This window comes from Tasmannia lanceolata, unplaced genomic scaffold, assembly GCF_043159265.1.
Source record: "Tasmannia lanceolata isolate RefF3 unplaced genomic scaffold, GAP_Taslan_0.1 ptg000007l, whole genome shotgun sequence".
NCBI classification, from domain to species: Eukaryota; Viridiplantae; Streptophyta; class Magnoliopsida; order Canellales; family Winteraceae; genus Tasmannia; species Tasmannia lanceolata.
In genome coordinates, this window is record NW_027518684.1 from 7,286,425 (window position 1) to 7,304,445 (window position 18,021).

General features: G+C 39.2%; 1 protein-coding gene across 9 annotated transcripts; it reads left to right on the forward strand.

Annotated features, from left to right (window-relative positions):
- Positions 1-974: 974 nt before the first annotated feature.
- Positions 975-11,301, forward strand: LOC143881669 (inactive poly [ADP-ribose] polymerase RCD1-like). Of its 9 annotated transcripts, none has more exons than XM_077384903.1 (9): positions 975-1,132; positions 1,828-2,930; positions 3,054-3,295; positions 3,397-3,482; positions 3,809-3,961; positions 4,063-4,158; positions 8,295-8,396; positions 9,203-9,315; positions 10,267-11,301. In XM_077384903.1, exons 2-7 carry the CDS (start codon positions 1,930-1,932, stop codon positions 8,301-8,303), a joined length of 1,587 nt encoding a protein of 528 aa, XP_077241018.1. In that variant the 5' UTR covers positions 975-1,132; positions 1,828-1,929; the 3' UTR covers positions 8,304-8,396; positions 9,203-9,315; positions 10,267-11,301. The 9 variants fall into 9 exon arrangements, with proteins under 9 accessions (XP_077241018.1, XP_077241017.1, XP_077241014.1 ...); XM_077384902.1 differs by lacking the exon at positions 10,267-11,301 and adding an exon at positions 9,718-9,954; XM_077384899.1 differs by lacking the exon at positions 8,295-8,396 and having other exon boundaries at positions 9,200-9,315.
- Positions 11,302-18,021: the final 6,720 nt, after the last annotated feature.

The window sequence follows — 18,021 nt, forward strand, 5'->3', positions numbered from 1 at the left end:
ATTATATTGAGATTATCTCTTTCCTTAATTTTCTTAATATTCTCATATATTGGCTCACTAATGCCTCTATGGAGCCAGAAAGGAATTCCAAAACCCGTACGGGTGTGGCTTTTCAGCTTAAAGTCATGGGTATGCTACCCCAGTGACGCGAGCTCGAATGCCCGGGCTTATCTGATGCGCGTGGTATACGGGTGATTGTGCGCGGTATACGGGTGATTGCGTGCTTTTGTAGGGAATAGTCTTTACCTAGACCTGGCAAACGCGACCCGTGTCCGCGGGTCACCTAAATTCTGACGTGCAAAAATGTGGGTCATTTCCTGATCCGACCCGTGTGACCCGCACCTGCATCACCCGCGGGTTGACCCGCCCGACCCACCCGTTTGCCAGGTCTAGTCTTACCCTAGAAATTAGAGCGGGGATACACTATCTCATAAAAAAAGGAATTCCAAGCGAATTTAGACAAAAATGACCATTGATATGACAAAAATGTCTTCATACATTCACCAATATCCGGGATTTGCTAGGGAATTTTGAAGAAAGACATTTTCGCGACTGACTTCTGCATGAGAGAACAGCCATGTGGCTCACTTTCAGCAGCTTCTGTCTTATTACTTTGATTCATCCCCGATGGCTGTTCTGTCATGAAAAGTCAGCCAGGAAATGCCTTTCCCTAGCAAATCCCCCAATGTACCCAACCTACTGTTACTAATTTTAAGGGCATAGTAGTCATTTCCTAATTAACCTCTATTGTTCATGATTTTTATATATGATTTTTTCACCCCCCTTTAGGATTATGCACCGCCCTCTAAAAGTGATTGTGAGCAACTTTAACGCTTTTTGACGTCCCGGAGGGCGCATCATTCCTACAGGGGGGGGGGGTTGAAAAAATCATGGCCCTTTTTATCTTTGTATTATCCCCAATATCATGAGCCGCGCCGAGTCGAGCGAAGCCTCACTCTTTTGGCGGCTAGACCTTCCTATTCTAGGCGGTATCCATTTTGGTTTCATTATCTTATCGGATTCTCTGTATTTCTTCTTTATAATGTTCTTCTAAGCTATCATCGAATAGCCTCAGAAATCTTCCTATTAGGGTTTTTTTAAGGGTTTCTCACTTCTATCATTATCCTCCAATGTAAGTAAAATATTCATTTCATTTATCAATCTCTATTATTCTTTATTTTCTTTTTCTTCTTCTCATTTTTTTTTTGAATTTATAGCCGTTTAGATCTACATACCTGCAATTATCTGTGTGTTCTTGTGTTTTTTCTTTTATTTTTTTCGTTTCTGTTGGAATTTTTTCTTCAATTCCTTCCTCTGATATGACTATACGATTTCTCGATTCGTAATATTTTCACTTATATTAGAAGTTTTCTCGATCGGTTCTTGCCTTTGCCATCATTGAGATCAGGGCTCTCTATTGGTATGCAGATCTCCCTTTGTTTCCTTTATTGTATCAAGCTTTTGAAACTAGGGTTCTTTCTTGGATTTTTTATTTATTAATTTTTTGGTTGCATGAGGGATTGGATCGAAGAATATGCTGTTATTTTGTTGAGAAAAAAAAACAAATTTTTTTAGTACATTCAATTTTTATTATTCATTTTTCTCTTAGGGTTTGATTTGGTTGCATGGGATTGTTTCCTTTTTTTTTGGCATGAAACTTTTGAAGCTAGGGTTTTATCTTGGATTTTTTTTAATTTTTTGTTGCATGAGGGATTGGATGGAAGAATATGCTGTTCTGTTCGAGATAAAATAAACAAAATTTTTCTGTACATTCATTTTTCTCTTAGGGTTTGATTTGATAGCATGGGATTTTTCTTATTACGTCAGGGGTTTCTAGGCATGCATGTTCTGAAAATGGAGAGAAGCTGTAAATATCTGTAGACACATAGGTTTTCCTTTATTACTAGCCTTTATACTGTACAGTTCGGTATGGAGACCGTTAACTTAGATAGGGTTTCGGGTTTGAAACGAAAGCGAGCAGCCCGTTATGCTGCGTATCTCTGTGGTGCTAGTGCTTCACGGGCTAAGTTCGCACGTGTTGATATGGAAAGCCGAGAGTCAGTCTGCCCAGGCGACCATAGCTGCCGGTCGCAGAAGTCCATTGTTTACAATTATGCTAATTTTTTCAAGAGCGGATTGCCTCAGCGCCTTATGTTTTTTTCTAATGGTGAATGGAGTGACTTTCCGGATAACGTGACCCAATCGTTGATTGAGGCATTTACGGTTCGAAAATCAGCTGTTGAGGTGTCAATACGGAGCTGTGTCTATGTTGTCGATTTTCTCCACATGGTTCTGATTAACCTGAGGTCTGGTGTTCGACAGTCTGTTGCATGGATCGATGAGTCTTCGAAATGTTTCTTCCCGAGGGTTTTATTTGATTGTGATGATGTGCCAAGTTGTGGTGGTAACATTGAGGTAAAGCTTGAGCTTGGGATTAGTGGCGTAAATGGTTCCAAGCCTGACGAATGTATTGAGGTTTTGGCTTCTCCTTTAAAGGAGAGTGAGGAGAACGAAGAGGTTAAAGAAGTGATTGCAGAAAATGGTGTTCCCTATTTGACAGATGTAGGTTTTGGGCCTTTGCATGATAAACTAGTTAGATTGGAAAGAGGCGGAAATGACTACCTTGGTGTGCAGAATGTTTTTCTGAGGGGCTTGGGTATGTTTGTTCAACCGAGTAGCATTATTGGAATTTACCGTCATTCTCCTACGATTGGCTCTGCCCTAGCACGATTGCAGACATTTGAGAAACAAGTAGATATCACCAAAAGGTACCGTGGACATGCCAATGTTCGACGTGCATGGCATGGTTCATCGAGAGAGGGCATAGCTGGCATTTTACATCATGGTTTTGACAGGAGCTCAAAGCCATCAGATGGAGTGGCTTATGGCACTGGAATATATTTTTCCCCAGAGGATTCCTCTCATTTCAGGTGTCATTCAGATCATTCTTTTGCTTTCATTTTTTCTCCTTATTATGCATGTTTTATCAATTCTAGAAGTGAAATGTTTATCAATTCTAGAAGTGTAATGCTGTATCTTTTGGTTTCCTATAGTGCAAACTATTGTGATGTTGACGAAAATGGTGTACAACACATGGTACTGTGTCGGATAATTATGGGGAGCATGGAACAAATCCAACCTGGATCTGAGCAATTCCACCCCACATGTGATGATTTTGACAGTGGCGTAGATGATCTTCAGAATCCAAATCATTATATAATATGGAATACCCACATGAACACCCATATTCATCCGGAGTTCATCGTCAGTTTTAAGCTGCCTCTTTCTATTCGAGGTAATTTGGGAGTTCATAAACCTGATAACTTAGTTGTTGTGGTTATCTTATGAAGTAATGGGCTTGACTCTATTTTGGTTTAATTGGATATTGTTTGACAGAGTACTTGGCTGGGCTAAAAAATACTCAATGCGAAGTTGATGGAATAATGGCAAAATATAAGCAGGCTACTCTTACTGTTCATCCCGTGAGATGATCTTTCTTCTCCTTTTTTTTTTCCTACTCCAAAAGTATGAAGTATTTAGTTTACTTCTTAGTGAGATGCTACTATCTAAACAAGTATAGCTAATGAGCCTATATTTGAGCAGTTGGTGGCGGCTTAAGAAGCAGGAGCTATCATTCATAGAAGTTCAACTTTGCAGCTCAACTTTGCCTCGCTTGTTAATTTTTCTTGCTTTAATCTTTGGGGAGTTGATCGGATTCCTAAATATTAAAAAATGCTTACGTCCCATGCCATTTTTGAGTCTGAAATACTAGTGAATTTATTCTCATGTTTACCTGGTTAATATATAGGTAAGGGATAGTCAACATGATACTCTTGCATCGGGGGGTGTGAAGATGCCCACTTCAGCGTGGATGCCATTTCCAATGTTGTTTGCTGCAATTCAAAACAACATATCTCCCTTAGCCAAAGATATACTAGATCTCCATTATAATGCTTTCAAGGTATTCTTGATAAAATAGTTGGATGATGTGTTTGAACGTTGTAAAGTTCTTTTGGTCTCCTTGTGCTGTAGCATTTATACGTCAGTTGGATTTTGTGCCAGAGTAAAAAAATAACACGGGAAGAGTTAATTAAGAAGGTGAGATATATTGTTGGAGACAAGTTGCTGAAATCTACTTTACAGAGACTTCAATCCAACGTAAGATGGCTTTGCTACCAATTTACATTTAGTTTTGCAAGGATTTTTCACTTTCTGACAAGGCCAAAGGCGTTGTTGAGAGATCTTATATAATTGGTTCCTTTATTTTGATTACTGTCCCAAACTTAAGCTTTAGGTTCTAATAATTTATGCATGTAAGATTTTGTTGTTCCCTGAAATTTGGATGATATTAAAGTTGGTATTAGTTTTTATAGGCAGTAATTTGATTTCATAATGAGGAATAATAGGCTATTTTATTGTTTTGTATTTTGAAGTTGAGTAGTGAGGGTTTCAAACTCTGCCTTCAGCTCATAGTTATGCTGCTTTTGCTTCTAACTGTTCTGTTCTTGGTCTTCTAAAATATGGCAACATATATAGATCTCAGTTTAATTTGGATAAATAAAATGTTCTTGAATGCAACAATGAATAGGAAGTCATTAAATATGCTTTGGCTTAAGTATCCTATAAAAGACGAGAATACACACACACATGCATCACTCTTCTATGCATGAATGTACACATCTTGTATTGTTTTTTGTTGTTATCAAAATCATTGGTGAAATTCATAGTTAGGAAATACCATCTTACCTTATTTTGTCCCAAATAATAAATAACAAATCCTACAGGTATATATGCTAAGGATGTAAGCAGGTTAACATAGTATTATTACTTAAATGACACAACAAGAAGAATACAATGGCAAACATTATGGCTAGTTTAACCTATTTAGGATAGCCTTGGCTTTTTTAAGGGATACTGTTTTAGTGTGACTCACTATGGGCTATAAATAGTGTTTCATTTTGAGCCAAAATCAAAAGGACTTGTTGAGGCCTTATGTGTGGCTAAAATCATGTGTTCCTTTTTTTTTGCGTGGGTGGGTGGGTGGGATAGACCGCTCAAAGGCGGAGGCCAAAGTGTAGGTACCAATCGAACATAAGAAATAGGGCTTCATGGAGGAAGGCAATTGGCCGTGCAATGATTGTGGCAATAACAACTTTAGCTATTGGATATTCTGCCTTTAGTAGGGATAATAGCAGGGGTTCATAATACAAATGCAAACTAAAACCCCTGAGATAATAGACTCGCCTTATCAGCCCTACTGCTCATATAGCCACAGGGCCTGGAGTGCCTACGGCTCGTGATTAGGCGGATCCTGGGTAGCAATTTTTTTTTTTTTTTTAGCTAAAACACGAGATGTAACAAACGAGGAACCCTGAAGCTCGTGGGTTGTTGCAGTCCTAATCAAAACCGATCTTGGGGCTAAGGTAAAATTCTACGTTAGGGAAGTAAGAAATAGGGAATCAATTCTTCATCAATGTTTGTTATGAAAGTACCCCATGGATGGCTCTAGAAGACAAAGGAATTCATTAGTGGAAAATTAATATATGGGAACTTGATGGTTCAAATCTACAGTCAAGTTGAGGTGGAGACAGAGGCCTTTTATCGTTGATAAGTGCAACTAGCTTCAATTGAAATATCAAAATATTTCTAGTCTTAAAGTGAGATGTTGAACTGCCATTGAAATTGAGATGTAGGCAAAGTAATCAGTTATGAGATAAAAGCGCATTAATTTTAATACCGGATTAAATTTAAGTGATCAAGAGAAACAAATGGTTGTGACAAATTGTGTTTGAGTCAACTTACTATTTCTAAAGTTTACAATAAATATGGTAAAATGAATAAGAAAACAACTGAAAAATAATTTCAAACGAATCCTACAGAAGGATAATTGTTTACAAGGTCCTAGGCTTTGTTTGAAATTCTTATTCAAGAGATAAGGTCGTAGAGCTAAAAAGATAAAAGATCTAATAGCGGAGTTACATGCAAAAATCATAGAGCATGCACAGAAAAAATGATATTGTAAGCATTAAATAAATTGGATAAGGTTTAATCCTTCCCCTTTGTAATATTCCGAGAGGTTGACGAACTGGCGAACCTCAAGAGAAGAGCGCAAGAAGTTGCTGATGTGTAGTGGATGTTTGAGACTATTGAGACCGTGTCCAAGTTGCTGCCCCAGTGTAAAATGGTAGAAAAATGAAGAAAATAAAGAAAGAAATTGCAGAAAAAGTAAAAGGGCTCAGGAGTGAAGAGAGATTGAGAGGGAGAGAAATCTTGAGAGCTTGTGAGAGCTTTTGCTCTTGAAATATTTGTGTCTAGGAAGGCTGTGGAGTGGGGTATTGATAGGTGAATTGGGCAAGAAATACCATTTTGGGAGAATCAATTATGGTTGATTGTATTGGATTTGGTTGAATTTTTTGGAAGTTATAGGGGTGGAAACGGTTTGATTGAATGAGATTTGATGTGGTGATGGAAGGTTTAGATGGAGATTTAGGATTTGAAATGGATTTGGGCTTATTTGGGCGTAGGGGTGCAACTCGGGTCGGGTTGAGGCCAACCCGAGCCGACCCGAGGAACCCATTTTTCCAACCCGACCCGACCCGACCCGACCCGAGTTTTTAAGCCTAAAAAAAAATAAAATAATGAAAATGTCTGGTTTCACTCTGGTCGGGTTGCCAAACCCTCGGCCCGAACCCGGTAGTACGCATTCACCCCCCTTTTAACGTGATTTGACGTCAAAAAGCGTTAAAGTTGCCCACTGTTCACGTTATATGGGGGGCGAATGCGTACTGCAGAGGGGGTGAAAATATCATCTCCCTATTTGGGAAGGTTTTTTTATCGGAAAAAATAGATTTTTCGTGAAATGGGATTTTGAAGGCAAAGATTTGGCTCTTTTAAGGAAGATTTTGCGTGGAGAAATGGGAAGGAATGAGGCTAGTTTTCCATTTTGGGGGAGAAATACGTTTGGGATGGGAGAAAAAATCATTTTTAGATTAGAGTGGTCTGGGTTTGCAAGTTCATTTGAAGGCAAATCAACCCGTTTTCCTACCTATCACTTCCAAAAAATCCAACAAAATCCAATCCAATCAACCCTAATTGATTATCCCAAAATGTTATTTCTTTTCCCATTTCACATATAAATAGCCCACTCCATAACCTTCCTAGAAACGATAATTTCAAGGGCAAAAGCTCCCACAATCTCTCTCTCTCTCTCTCTCTCTCTCTCTCTCAAGTTCTCTTCTTTCTTGAGCCCTTTTACATTTTATGCAATTTCTTTATTTGTTTTCTTCTTTTTTCCACCATTTTACACCGGGGCAGCAGCTTGGAAGCCGTCTCAACAGCCTTCAAACATGCCCTACACATCAGCAACTTTCTTCGTTCTCCTCTTGTGGTCCGCCGATTTGTTGACCTCTCAGAATCTTGCAAAAGGGAAGGACTAAACCTTATCCCATTTATTTAATGCTTACATTCTCATTTTTTCTGTCCATGCTTTCTGATTTTTGTACGTAATTGTTGTAATATCTAACTCACTGCTATTAGATCTTTTCAGCTTTATGACCTTATCTTTTGAAATAGGAATTTTAAAGAGAGCCTAAGACCTTCCAAACAATTATCCTTTTGTAGGATACATTTGAAATTATTTTTAGTTGTTTTCTTATTCATTTTAGGGCCATAATTATTTTAAACGTTGGAATAAACAAGTCATTTGACTCAAACCCAGTTTTGTCAGAGATCTTTGTTTTTCTTAACCATTTAAATTTAATATGGTATTAAAATTACTACTACGCTTTTATCTCCCATATGATTACTTTGCTTACATCTCAATTTCAAGGGTAGTTCAACATCTCACTTTAAGGCTATATACACACACACACATTTATGTTTTGATATTTCAGTTGAAGCTAGTTGTACTTATGAACGATACGAGGCATGTGCCTCTACTCGACTGTAGATTCGAACCAACCTCTTATTGATTGCTAATGTGAAACCATATGGTACACATTTAACTGATTGATCATTTATGTGCTATTGCCTGAAACGCTGACAGAATTTTCTCAACACTTGTGAATTTACAGTGCTGTTTTCTGCACTGAGCCTAACTAGTCCAAGCAAAATTTTATGGATACGCACTTTTCTGTCATAACACATGCCTTCCCAAACTTAAGAAATTAGTGATCGCATTAGCCATCTTTGATCCTGCTTTGATATAAAGTTCAATTTCTTTGTATGCTTCTTAGTGTTGAATCTGTAGGAATCGGTTCTCATTTTCGACACTATTTCTATACTTTAATTCCCAGGTTATGTGATCTTTCATGCTTTCACCTTTACCCATCTCGAAACTCCTGGAATTTTAAACGTCATATCACACCTCATATAGTTTGGAACTGCAAGTCATATTGGTAAGTATACCCTCTTTCTTAATGCATACACTACTACTATGACAAAACATTTGTGGGCATTTCAGATTGCAGTCACCCATGATGACCTTGGATCAGTCATGGTGGATCTTTTGTTATTGATAGTATCTGTTGGTCCACCTATCCACCTTGGACTATCATCCAAGAGGTAGAACCGTTCTTTCTGAAAGATGGTTATGAGCAAATGCCTTGGTTTTGATACTTTTACGGTTTTACCTATTCATCTGAGGTATATGACCATATGTTAGCACTCCTAGAACGTAGGATGGCTTTGTTGAAGTCCTACTGCTTCTCAGATTTCTGGCACCATTCCTTTATGCTCGCACGCGAGTTGCTCCTGTTTGTGTTGCCTTGTACCTTGTCACCTCCCCCCCTGCGGCGGGGAAAATGGACAGAGAACGAAGACAAAATCTAAATTTCTCTGTGGTTTAGTGTTTTTTTTTCTAGTAAATACACAATTAATCAAGGCAGGCTTTTTTTTCATAAAAAAAAATAAAAATAAATCAAGGCAGGCTTTTCAATGGATGTTGTTTGCGGGTTCATTTTAGTTCACTTCTCTACAAGAAATGTTTTTTTTGAGTACCCGTTTAATATGCATACCTCCACTTGTGCTGATATTTTGACATCTAACCACTTTATAGAAGGAACAAGAAGAAAAATATTATCTGGAACCTGCAGACATTGTAATAGATGCTGATCGCCCTCATGTTTGACACATCTATTTTTCAGAGATATACGCCCTAACTAACAGATGGTTTGATTCCTTTTTTCCATTCTTGTACTAGCAGCCACCCCTGATTCCCCGGGTCACACAGGAGAAGCTTATGCGCCGGTTCGCTCAGAGCTGATTGAATCTGGAAATTTGAATCGCAACATTGTGGGTGCAAGGCTCACTATACCGGTATTCTGTCCATTCTCAACTTTCAGAGCATTCAAGTCTGTTTCTTAATTTTAGGGCACGTTTGGCTGCCGGAATTGTTTTTCATGATAAATTGGGCGTCTCCAAGTGGAGATGAGGGTGAAGTCGGCAAAGAATCCGGAAATAAAATCCCGGAACTAGTGCCTCTGGCGAGGAGAAGTTGCTAAAAAATCGGTAGCCGGATCTTCCTTTTCCGATTTTTTAGCAACTTCTCCTCGCCAGAGGCACTAGTTCCGGGATTTTATTTCCGGGTTCTTTGCCGACTTCACCCTCATCTCCACTTGGAGACGCCCAATTTGTCATGAAAAAAAATTCCGGCAGCCAAATGTGCCCTTAGTCTATTTCATTTAATTTCTAAGATTTGAATCATGATTTTTTGAACAGTGTGGTAGCTTTTTAGGGTTTCAAGCAGTGATGGATACATGGAGAATGAAATCCTTAAAGCTCTGTTTTTTCTGTTTGTTGTGTTAGGGGATGAAATTCACTGCTTGTATGTTGTGTGTGCAACACATAATTTGAAAACCCATGTGTGGAATTTGTCGACTCTAAGCACAATAGTTTTGTCGTTTGAGAACTTTAAGCTTGTCTTTATCATAATAGACCATAGTAGTGGCTTCTCTATTAGTGGTGAAGTTGAAAGCTTATGTCGTAAAAGTTGATTTAATCTTGAAATCTGTTCAGAAGTGATGCCTTCGGTTGTGCTTCTCTATGAGACCCTCTGTTGAATGGATGTGCATGTTAAATTGTGATCCATGGGCATATCATTATAGTTTTCTTTTCTTTAGCCATCAGTACTGCTCCCGTGTTGGCTCCATTATCCTAGTAGTATTGTTATCATGGATGGCCCACCATCATATATGCACTGTACATACTGATTGCACATACAACTCTATTATTTGTGTGAACTGAATTCTATGTTTTTTTGAATGGTAGAGAATTAAATTAATAGAGAAACGAAATGGGGGGAGAACTCCAACGATCGAGAAGATCGAACCGTACAAAAAATCAAATAAAAACCATACAAGAAGCATAAATAGATCAAGGAGAGGGAGAAAATCGAAAGCTTCGAACTCCGCCCATGAAGCCCCCGCTTGAGCTAGCCTGTCGGCCTCACTATTAGCCGATCTTCTTACATGTTGAAATGCAATGGAGGATCCCATCACTCGGTCCGAGATCTCATCAATCCACCGCGCAAACCACCATGGATGTGCCTCGCTTCCTTTCAACCATCTTATCACGTTCAAAGAGTCACCCTCTACTATGACCTGCTCTTGTTGTTTTTCTTGTTTTTTTTTTTTTTTTAATTTTTTCAGAATGGCAGTATAACTAGTATAGGAGCTATTGGTTGGTCAATTTACTTCCTTTTTTTTATGACAATCAACTTAATTCCTTCTTAGACTGATCTAATCTCCGCCTCATTAGAGTCGGCGATCCCAATAGGGACCCGAATAGGGCCATAATATATTTCCGCTTTTATCTCTTAGAAGGCCGCCTCCTCCTGCAGGCCAGAGTTCCCCAAGTTGAAGCCATCGAAGTTCAACTTTAGATACTCATGCAGGACCGTATGATCGGATTGCCGAGGCCTACACGATGTGGATGGATCATCCAAAGAGGGCCCACAAATAATCTCATTTCAGCAATTACACTGGTATGGGAACTTGTCCAATTCAATGGTGCTGAAATCGGCAAGTGCATCTCTTCAAAATAGTAGAAACCAAGCTGTTGCTTTTCATTGTTAGAAATATGGAAGATTTCTAAAGGGAGGAATTATTGCTGCTGCCACTTGCTATTCCAAGAAGACACCAGCTGTATTCTTGAACGTGAGAGATAGAAGTTGCCATCTTTACATTTTTAGTCTTAGCTTTAATTAATTAGCTACTGTTTTTTTCAATTCTTGCTATTTCTATTATATTGTATGACAAGGACTATTGAAAGAAAAGGTGAACGGATGGGAGTTTTAGTTTTGGACATTGAATAAAGTTTTTCTTGTGAAGAGTTTTGCTCTCACTGTTGGAGTTTCCTCCAAATCCGTGAAGTGTTCTTCAACCTTCACAAACCTTCTAGCTTTTTCTTTGTGTATTCTCTTTGCCGTTAGAGTAGTTGTCTGACGTCCGACATTAGATACCCTCTGCTAGGCAACTCCCACTTGATTTATGGTCGACCTCATTTCTCTACTATTACATACCTCTGATCATCCTTGCCATAAATCATGCGTTGATACAAACCGAAAGCTCGGCAACGCTCTTACCCGAGCGATGGTTAGAGCTAGAATCTTGACTACGAGGAAGTGATGGGACTTCACTAAGCCTTAAAAACCCTAGTGTTCATTTCTTTCCATATCACCCATATCCTCGTTAGTAATATCACATTCCATAGGATTTCACCTCTTTTGCGCCATGGGACCAAAGACCATCCTTCTATGAGCTCAAATAACTCGCATGGGAAAACCCATGATATGCCAAACCTGCACATGATTTTATGCCACACGTACCCGACGGTTTTGCAGTGAAGGATTATGTGGTCAACTGTTTCTCGAGCCTCCACACATAAGGGACAATGATCTATAATCCACATGTGCCGATTAGGAAGATGATCAACAATGAGGATCTTATCCAAGGCCGTCATCCAAGCAAAGGCACACACCCTCTGTGGAGCCGGCACTGTCCATACCTTAGCCACCGGTGAGACTGCAGCATTGGATGCAATCAATTTTCAGAATGATTTGACATTGAAATTACCAGAGGAACACTGGATCCAAACCCTTTTGGCTTCACCCGATCTTTTAACGTAGCAGGACGCCAACACTTGGAGTAGACTCGCTACCCTCTCCATCTCCCTATCAAACAGGTTCCTTTTGAAGGATAGCCGCCACACTATCCCTTCATCCCTTCATTCAAAACAATCCTTGACCCATCCCTCTCGATTCTCCACCACCTTAAACAATTCTGGAAAAGCTTCTTTCAAGGGGGTCTCTACACGCCACTTATGAAACCAAAGTTTTATGTTGTCACCTGAGCATACTCGGAATCTGACACCCTCTTTGAACTTGCGTTTTTGGGTTAGGATATCCCTCCACGCGGACACACCCAAGTCGACATCTATCGTCTAATATTTATCTTCCTGGTAGTGCTCCATACTTCTTCTCAATAACCCTCACCCACAGGTGGTGCCCTTCTTCCCCAGACCTCCATAACTAGTTGCCTAGCAGGTGCCATGTTTACATTCTTTACCCTTCTAATTCCTTGCCCTCCTGCTTTGATTGCTTTACAAAATTCCTTCCAACTCACCAAATGAAACTTCTTATCATCTGCCCCTCCACACAAAAATCTTCATTGGATTTGTTTATTCCTATTTACCACACTCATTGGGCACCGAAACACCGATAATTGGTAGATAGGGATGCTGGCAATTATTCTTCATCCAAGGAGACCAAGTTCCGCTTCCAAGTATCTAGTCTTTTTTCCACCATTTCTACTATTTGGCTCCACTGATTCTTCGAGGGTGTGCCCCTACCCCTCCTTATGGAAGCCTGCGATAAGAGGTGGGAAAATGATACACATTGGACCCCAATAGACTCGCCAAACCTTCTAGCACCTAAGGGGAATGCGAGTGCCTAGGACCCGAGACTTGTGGAAGTTTGACCTTTGTCTTGTTACCAACTCATAACATCTCAGTATAACCTTCAGCTTTAGCACCTTCTCTTCAGGTGAACTAAAGATGAGAGAGTCATCTGCAAATTGAAGATGGGATATCTCGACTCGTTGATTGCCCAGCCTAAATCCTTCTATCAGCCCTGTTAAAGTATAAAAGATTAAATAACGCCTTTCCAACAGCTTAAGCTTTTGGAGTAACTTGTTTCACATGGTATCAGAGCAAAGGTCATGAGTTCAAACCTCCCAGATCACAAAAATCCACTTTCAATGGCCAAACCGAAAAGAGGGGCCACATATTGCACGTGTAGGCCAACCCTAGAAAGAGGGGCCACACGTGACGGGGAGTGTTAAAGTAGAATAGATTAAATAACGCCTTCTCCAACAGCTTGCTTTTGGAGTAACTGGTTGTTTCACAAGCCCTATGGCCTTACCCCTGTCAATCAATCTGGTGAACATCTCTAACACGATCACAAATAAGAACGGTGATAAACTGTCACCCTGCCTTCCCCTGGTAGATTTGAAGAACCCCCTCGGTGAACCGTATCAGTACTAAGAACCATGCGAACCACGCTGACGATACACACCTGCTAATCCCACCTCTCCATCTTCTACCAAAGCCCATTCTTTGCAAAACATACTCCAGGTAATCCCACTCCACCCTATCATATGCCTTAGATAATGATTTTGGGATCCTATGTTTGTTTACTACACACCTGCTAATCCCACCTCTCCATCTTCTACCAAAGCCCATTCTTTGCAAAACATACTCCAGGTAATCCCAGTCCACTCTATCATACACCTTAGATAATGATTTTGGGATCCTATGTTTGTTACAACAGTTCTAATTTTTAGCTTTAGACAATGATTTTGTGATCTGCTAATTACTATAAGATGGATTGTTTCAACTTCGAGACAACTACGATTTTTCCTAGTCTTGAGTAATTTAAAACCAAAAGCCCCTTACCCCATGAAGTTCAAACCCAAATTCCCCCCTCCGTATGCGTTCTTTATTTCCAAAGGCTTAACTCTCTTTTCTTTTTTTTGAGTTTTCTGAACTCCAACCCCACTTCCCACCTCCAGTTCTGCCATTTTCGCCTTGATTTGGAAGAATGCAACATTTTGAAGATTCTTTGGTTGCTGGTTCCCCAGCAGGGTCTGTGAGACGTTTGCCTTTGTTTGTGGGATTTGAATGGTCTCTTGCTAGCTATTTGTTTGGGATTTTTCCCATACTTGTTCACGTTGAATCAACTTTCCCTTGCTTCTTAGATATGTTATCTTTTTCTCATATCAGTTCACCTGAGACGTTTGCCTTTGTTTGCAGGATTTGAATGGTCTATTGCTAGCTATTTGTTTGGGATTTTTCCCATACCTGTTCACATTGAATCAACTTTCCCTTGCTTCTTAGACATTTTATCTTTTTCTCATATCAGTTCACCGCATTTCTCGCAAATTTTCTGATTTTGCCTTTTTTTTTCAATGGTTCTGATTTTGCTTTCTTAAGAAACTTGAAAGTTGACCTCATCAGTGATTTGAATTGCAAAAAGCTATTTTGATCTTGCCTTCTCTTATCCCATTTTATTGCCATTATAAAATTGCTTTGATCTATATTACTTTCTTATATTGTTGAGGTTCCTATTAGCCCTTACGAGTATAATACTTGCGACTGTAGCTTCAGCCATTGTCCAAGATAGCTACTCTTGACTGTTAGCCCTTACTTTCGCTATTAACACCCTTATTAGTCCCTAGAGTTTTTATACGGTGTGTGTGTGTGTGTGTGTGAGAGAGAGAGAGAGAGAGAGAGAGAGAGAGAGAGAGAGAGATCAGGGGCTGCCCTTGATATCTGATCCAACGACAGCTCACTTTTTCAGAGGCTGTCGTTGTATGCCTTATTATTACTATGTTCAATAGCTACTGTTTACTAATAATAAGACATGTAAGACATTAGTTGGCCTATTGCAAATAGATCTCACATGACGAATAATTTAATGAAAACTGAGTCTTGAATACAGGAAACTTTGACCGAACATTCTTTTAGGTTTTTTTGGATATGTCATAGAATGAATTTGTCATTGCTAGTGGAGATCTTGCTTCCATTGTTTTGTTGTTCTTAGTTATATCTGTAATTTTCCAAGTATGTTTATGTTGAGGGCGAACATCCCCGTGCTTTGAGTGTGCCTGATCTTTGTTCTAAAAAAACTCTTGGAGTAAAAATCATTTATCCATAATGAGATTCCTATGAGCCTCCAAGTTAACCAAGTTAACAATGCTGTTGGCTCTTTTGGCTGTGTTCAAAATTTCATTGATGTCCACAAGAACCGGTTTTCTCACCTTTGAAAATACATGAGAAGCTCCTGCTATTACACTTTTAGACTTAGCCTTATTAATGGCAACAACTGAAGTTAGTGATAGGGCATGCCTTTTGTTGTAAGCTTATATATGCATGATGGGAACTGTTACCCTTTGGCATCTCAACTGTCTAAAGAGAGACGGGCTTAAAGATCTGCAAGTTGTGTTTGTTGCAAGTGTTAACCCAAGAACTATACTAGTCATATTCGGAGCCCATTAATATTTGGAATCATTATTTGTTCTTGAGGAATTGAGGATGAGTTGGGGACTGGGATTGAACTCCTTGATCAATGGGGCTCCAAGAGTTGTGAAGTCAGTGATCCGCCTACCTGCTTTAGATCATTAATGATTCAATTGGAATATGAGTATGGATTTCGCTTATGATGATCAAATTCAATCATTACAGGAAAACCTGTTTCAATTAATCATAATGATGTCTTTTATCAATCATTTTCATGATTCCTTTTATCAATCCTTAGATACTTGAAGAAGCATGAGATAGGAGAATTTAGTCTATAATTTATTCATTCTAGGCTTTTCTTAATCATTGGAATAGCTTTATTTGGTTAATGTAGATGTAAATAAGTGTTAAAGAGTATTTAACTTGAAGCATGTTCAAGGTAGGTTGTTCCTGTCATTGTTTTTTGGAGGTTTGAGCATGACAGGGTTTGGGTTGTGTGCTGATTATGAGCTAAAGTTCTTAGGGTGATACCATGGGCAATTTACAATTGGAGTTGATGAAGACTCTGCTCACTCATCGAAACTGATATAGACACCCCATCGAGCACAATGCTCTTCTTTCTTTGACAGCCCAACCACTCTTTGTCGACAATGCAAATTGGTCTCCGTCAGATGGTTTTTTGCCTTCACTTGTTACTACTGACTGGTTTCCAACTTTGATCAATCTACCGGGAAATTATGACAGATGCTTTCTAAGGAAGAGTTTTTCACCTTTTAGAATTCAATTACTCTGCCAATTTTGGAGGTTTACTATAAGAAAATGGCATCAAGAGACAAAAGGGAAAAAAGAAGAAAAGGTCTACTTCAAAGTGGTTTTAACGATATCATGTCTATGCTATCGAACCTGATTAAGTCTTAGGTAAATGTGATTCATTAATTCATGAAAGTTTTGGCCTTACTGTTTGTTGTAAGCTCTCTTACCATCATTAAGGTAGTCATCTTGAATATCCATTTCAGAAAATATTGAACGCGCACCCTTTCCGCTAGCTCCTCTTTGGATTGCAGGAAAAACATTTCTAATAGATTTTTTCTCTCTTTTCTATAATTTAGTGGGAAATGTTACAGTAATGGCTTGGTCGATCTCAGTGATAAATTTATGGTCACTCTGAATAAAACTTCTTATTTTCTTTCGTGTGTAATCATGCAATGGAAAGGCAAGGAATTTTGGAAAAGTTTTTCCGTCCCAAAATTGTCTGGAAAATTCCTGCAATCCAAACAGGGCCTTAAGGGACGGGTTCATCGTACGGCATGAATCCACTTCGATGTGAATGGTGATTGGGTTTATTTATCTCCATTGGCCATGATTTGTCTATTGCCTTCTCATCTGATGATTGTAAACCCTTAATCATGGGTGATGAAAAAGATGTCTTTCCAAGTCAAGCCATTGATTCGTTGTAGATGAGATTTTGGCTTTGCAAGGGGCTAGGCCCCTAATGTTGCCCTCTGATGGCCCCATCAGATCAATGCTGTAGATCACGAAACACGTGCCACATGTCTGGTGGGTGGTGACCATTTTTTAATCAAAGCATTGATTTTTGTAGGCCTTAATCTGATGGATGGGATCTCCACTCTGCATGGGACTAAGATCGTGTGGGCCGCTTCCTGATGGTCTAGAAGATCAATGGTGCTGATCAACTGTTGATTACACACATTCTTAGAAAGCTGTCTACTAATAAATCATATCACATGGAAATTATGGGACCAATTTAAAGAAAGAAAGATTTGGCCCTGTTTGGATTGCAGGAAAAACATTTTCCGTGGAAAATAATCAAACCCAAAGAGATATTGTTCTTGGGAATTGTGTCCATTCTTTTAGGATTGTCTTTTTGGTGGTGGGCTCACATCTCCCTTAGCTCTTAAGCATGAATATAGAAATAGAATGAGTGTGGCGGTGGCGGGCAAAAGGAAGTCCAGTACTTTTACGGCCAACTCCCATCCAATTATTACCCTCCATTCAAAAAAATTCACCGACTTCGATTCTCTTGAGGCAAGCAAGATCTTGATATGCTTCTTCTTTTCACAGCATTCTTCAAAGTTACCCCACTTTCTTCTCCATTTGTAATTTTAACCATGCTTTTTTTGGGAAAAGTGATATCAAAAGCTAAAATGAAAAAGGAAACCAACCCTAATTTTCCCATGAAAGGTACCAAGTTAGGGACCCTCTTTTTCATGCAAACCCATCTTTTAATGTAATCACTTTACCTATTTTTTTCCTCGTGAAACGCCAATCACTGAAAAAAAAAGCCATATATGAATGAATGGTCAGTGGGTCCTTTAATATGGAATTTGAGATCCAATTATAAAAGTATATGGGTGATTAGAATAAGGTAAGGCATCAAGAAACACATCCGGGGGTTAAATTTATTCTTGGGCTCACCACATCAATCATCCAAAAGCCCAGATGGTGCTACTGATGGATGATGATAGAAATGGGTGTGTTTTGGAGTAG